Below are 3950 nucleotides of genomic sequence, written 5' to 3' on the forward strand. Positions count from 1 at the left end.
TTGTCAAATTTTATGAGTGGTTCGAGCAATGGGCAATCGTCAATATATAGTTTAGAGAGGGAGGAGGGAAACCCTGATTCAGGAAGTGATTGGAGATTAGGGCAATTCCAGATGGTCAGCTCAGAGAGGGAGGAGGGCAGAGCTGATTCGGGAAGTGATTGGAGATTAGCGCAACCCTCGATGGTCAGCTCAGAGAGGGAGGAGGGAAGCACTGATTCAGGAAGTGAGTGGAGTTGATGGCAATTTCTGATCTCTAGACTTTGAAGCGAAGTAAGTTGCTGAAGACCTTCAGTCGGTAGTGAATGGAGCTCACCATGGCCTCCTAAATGTAGCTCGGAAAGAGAGGAGGGAAGCCCTTGTTCCAGCAGTGACTGAATTTGAGGTAAATCATAAGTAGATAGATATTCAAGAGAGGTGAGGCTTTTGAGAACCTGGCTGCTAAATGTTTTCAGATTGTCTATGGTAAGCCTTTGAATTGAGCAAGGCATCTCCCAATTCTCACCGCCAACAATCTCTTCGTCACTGCCATCGTGGCGGATCTCCAACTCTCTGAGAGAGGGGAGTGTCTGTAGACGCCACTCCTTTCGGCCGTTCACCAGTTTCTCGCAATAACTGATCTCAAGGAGTTGTAAATTGAAGGGCAATCCTCCATCAGGAAAGGACTCTATTTCTGGACAACGAGACAGTCGCAGTTCCTTAAGAGATGGAAGGATATTCAATGACATCATCTGGGTCCCACATGCCACCGAAAGTATTTTGAGATTCTCACAATACCAAAGACTGAGTCTTTCAGTCCCATTAGGAATCAAAAACCTAGTAAGGTTTTGGCAACTCTCTACATAAAAATTGCGTGCTCTTGGGACCAATTCAGGTGATGATATAGAATCACATTCATCCAGTGTCAATTCCTCCAGAAACATGTTAGAATTCATCTTACTACCATGCGGTGCCTCCAATTTCAATTTCCAGCAACGATGTATCGATATTGTCTTCAAGGTACTCGGCAGAGTGCAAATAGGCAAGGAGGTAAGAGAGTTGCAATCACTAATATATAATCTATCAATCTGCTTCATTCCCTCAAGTTGGGAGGTAAACTGTTCAACCTCATAAAAAATAACTCCAGCCTTAGGAGAATTATCAACTTCAAACCTTTTAAGACTTGAAAGTTGGATTGGTGTCTCCAAATTGAGTTAGAGACATCAGAGATTCTCGGGGAAGTTCCCAAACAACTTGGGACAATGCACTATTGAAAGGTCCTGAAGTGCAGGAAACTCTTCGTTCCCTAGTACGTGCCACTGCTTCCACTCAGGCATCTCTGCAAAATCAAGCACCTCAAGAGAGATAAAAGGCTTTCTGGAGGACACAATACCATAGAATTCCTCCGTTATCTCTGTTATTCGATGCATCGCTCTAATGGAAAGGAATTTCAAAGAAGGAAGTTGTCCTAGTGCTGGCAAGGAAATACAGTCGTTGCAATTGCTAAGAGACAATTTCATTAGCTTAAGAAACGAATGATCAGCTAGCCAATTTGGAAATAGTGTCCCTCTATATCTGGAGATTTGGAGTTCTTTTATGTTTGTGTGTGGGCGTAGCTCATCAAGTATGTCTCTTTCAGTTTGAGAATTGTCAGCGTCACTTTTACTCCAATCCAACGACAACTTCTCAACAAGATTCTTCCCCCTCATGTTTGCCTTCCGAGCTTCCCTTCTATCAACCACATTTTCCAACGCTAAAATTGATAGACATCCATTCAAGTTATGTGCTCCACCCAAATCTTCCACTCTCCAACCACCTAGAAGAAACTTGGCTCCCATTAGCACTTTGAGGATTTTCAACTTGCTCAGATGTAGCGGCATGTTCAAGCGAGAAGTGTTGCTTATGTCAAGGTGCCGCAAGTTGATTAGCTTTTCCATCTGCAGCGGTAGCTCCTCAAGATATGTACAAGAAGACAGGAGAAGTATCTCCAAGTTATACAATGCACATATGGAATCTGGAAACTTTTTAATATCTGTCCGAGAAAGGTCCAAAAATCTCAATAGCTTTAATTTGATAAACAAGTCATTTGGCAGCTCCACAATCGCATAATCTGACAATGATAATGCTCTTAAGGATCTTCGACTTGGCAGTATGTTATGCAGCACCCTCTTGCTTAGCTTATGGCGGTAAAGTTCCTGGATATTGATTGGAAGCAATGTCCTCAGCTGCTCTGACTTAGAGAGCGGTTTCAACTTCTCAAAGTCATCATCTTCTCCCATTGAATACGACATATGCCGACTTTGTTCCAACGTATGAGACCCTTGGCACTCTTCCAACCTGACACAAGAGTTTTGAAGATGCATTTTGGGCCAAATCATTGACAAGGTCATGCATTAAGAATTTCCCTCCATCTCTTTCAGAAGACTCTGGGACCCTTTCGAACAATGATCTTGATCTCAACTCGTTAAAGTATTGGTTACCAGAATGCAGCTGTTGTACAAGACCATTAGCAATCCACAGGTGAATAACTTTCTCTTTGCAAAATTGATAATCTTTGGGATATATAGCACAAAAAGCAAAACATTGCTTCAAATGTACAGGAAGATCATTGTAGCTCAACATCACTGCTGGTAATACATCATTCAAAGTCTGCTCCCATATTTCACTTCTTAAAATGTCTTTCCACTCAACCACCTCTGATTTGCAGCGTAAACTACCAGCAAGTGCCTTTAAAGCTAAAGGCAATCCTTTGCACTTGTCTGCAATTTGTTTTCCAACCTCTTCAAGTTCTGGATGTCCCTTCACAGGATCCCTGTTTTCTAGAGAATGTCGTTTGAATAAAGCCCAAGAGGCTTCACTAGACAGAGTCCCCACATTGACTGCCCCACTACCCATCATCCTGGCAACATCCTTCTTACGTGTAGTTACAATGATCTTACTTCCCGTAGCTCCTTGTACAAAAAGATTTCTCAATCCATCCCACTTTTCGTAGTTGTCATTCCACATATCATCCAGAACAATGAGAAACCTTTTTCCATTTAGTTTTTCCTTCAATCTGACTTGTACCCGATTAAGATTATTGTCATCCTTCAAGTCAAATGAATCAATTTCTTGAAGTAACTCTTTTGATATTCTCAAAGCATCATACGGCTCAGACACACAGGTCCAAGCTTTCAATTCAAAATGATCTGTCACCATCTTATCGTTGTAGGCAGCTTTAGCAAGTGTTGTCTTGCCCAGGCCCCCCATTCCAACAATAGGAACAACAGTCAGATTTTTTCCATTCGCATCATTAGACAATAAACAGTCAATCAATCGATCTATTTCAATCTCCCTACCAAAGATTTCAGATTCATCAACCACAGAAGTTGACGGTGTTCTAATTTCTAGTTTCTTACCCGAATCGAAATACTTCTGTAAGCCAAGGCAACCGATTTGCTTTTCCAACATCTCCAATTTTCTAATGGTGTCTTCCAACTTCTCTTCTATGTTAAGAAAGAAATCATCACTCAAGCTCAGGCTGAGGACACTTACTTGCTGGTTGCTTGTTTCTGCAAGATTTTGATGCCGACCTTCCACCTTAAGCCTCAAAGCCTCATAGTTGACTTGTTCCATTAAGTTTTCAGCGCCGTGCACAGCATCTCGAAGTTCATTAAGCCACTGGCTCACATGTTGATTTGATGCCTGCTTATTCTCTGCGTCACTTAACACAGCCTGAAGGCCAACCAAAGTCATTTTCAGCTTCTTTAAGAGTCGAACATCATGCTTATTCTTCTGAAACATCTTGAGCAGATCACCCTGAGGAGCAAGCCTATCAAAGAGAACGTTCAAAGCTGAAGAGAGAAATGCACCACCAACTGCTAGGCCAATCTCCATTTCTGAAATCTACAAAGCAAAACAAGGAACCACAAAAATGATTTTAAGTATTTTGAGAAGATAAATGTTTCTATCTTCAAATCAAATATTAACAACTT

The 3950-nt window shown here is 41.7% G+C and overlaps 2 protein-coding genes and 1 pseudogene across 2 annotated transcripts; all 3 read right to left on the reverse strand.

Moving 5' to 3' along the window:
- Window positions 1-2: 2 nt before the first annotated feature.
- On the reverse strand, window positions 3-1073 carry LOC124889005 (putative disease resistance protein At3g14460; the record flags this gene model as incomplete). The annotated part of the gene is made up of 1 exon (XM_047400295.1): window positions 3-1073. A coding segment is annotated over exon 1 (1071 nt), but the record flags the coding sequence as incomplete, so codon positions are not given.
- A 126-nt stretch (window positions 1074-1199) lies between these two features.
- LOC107847468 (putative disease resistance RPP13-like protein 1) lies at window positions 1200-3936 on the reverse strand. Its single transcript, XM_047400012.1, is given in 2 exon segments — window positions 1200-2327; window positions 2329-3936. Coding segments are annotated over 2 exon segments (2652 nt in total). The 5' UTR covers window positions 3853-3936.
- The window catches only part of LOC124889006, a 2311-nt pseudogene continuing 2256 nt past the window's right edge, over window positions 3896-3950 (reverse strand).

This window comes from Capsicum annuum, chromosome 11, assembly GCF_002878395.1.
Source record: "Capsicum annuum cultivar UCD-10X-F1 chromosome 11, UCD10Xv1.1, whole genome shotgun sequence".
NCBI lineage: Eukaryota > Viridiplantae > Streptophyta > Magnoliopsida > Solanales > Solanaceae > Capsicum > Capsicum annuum.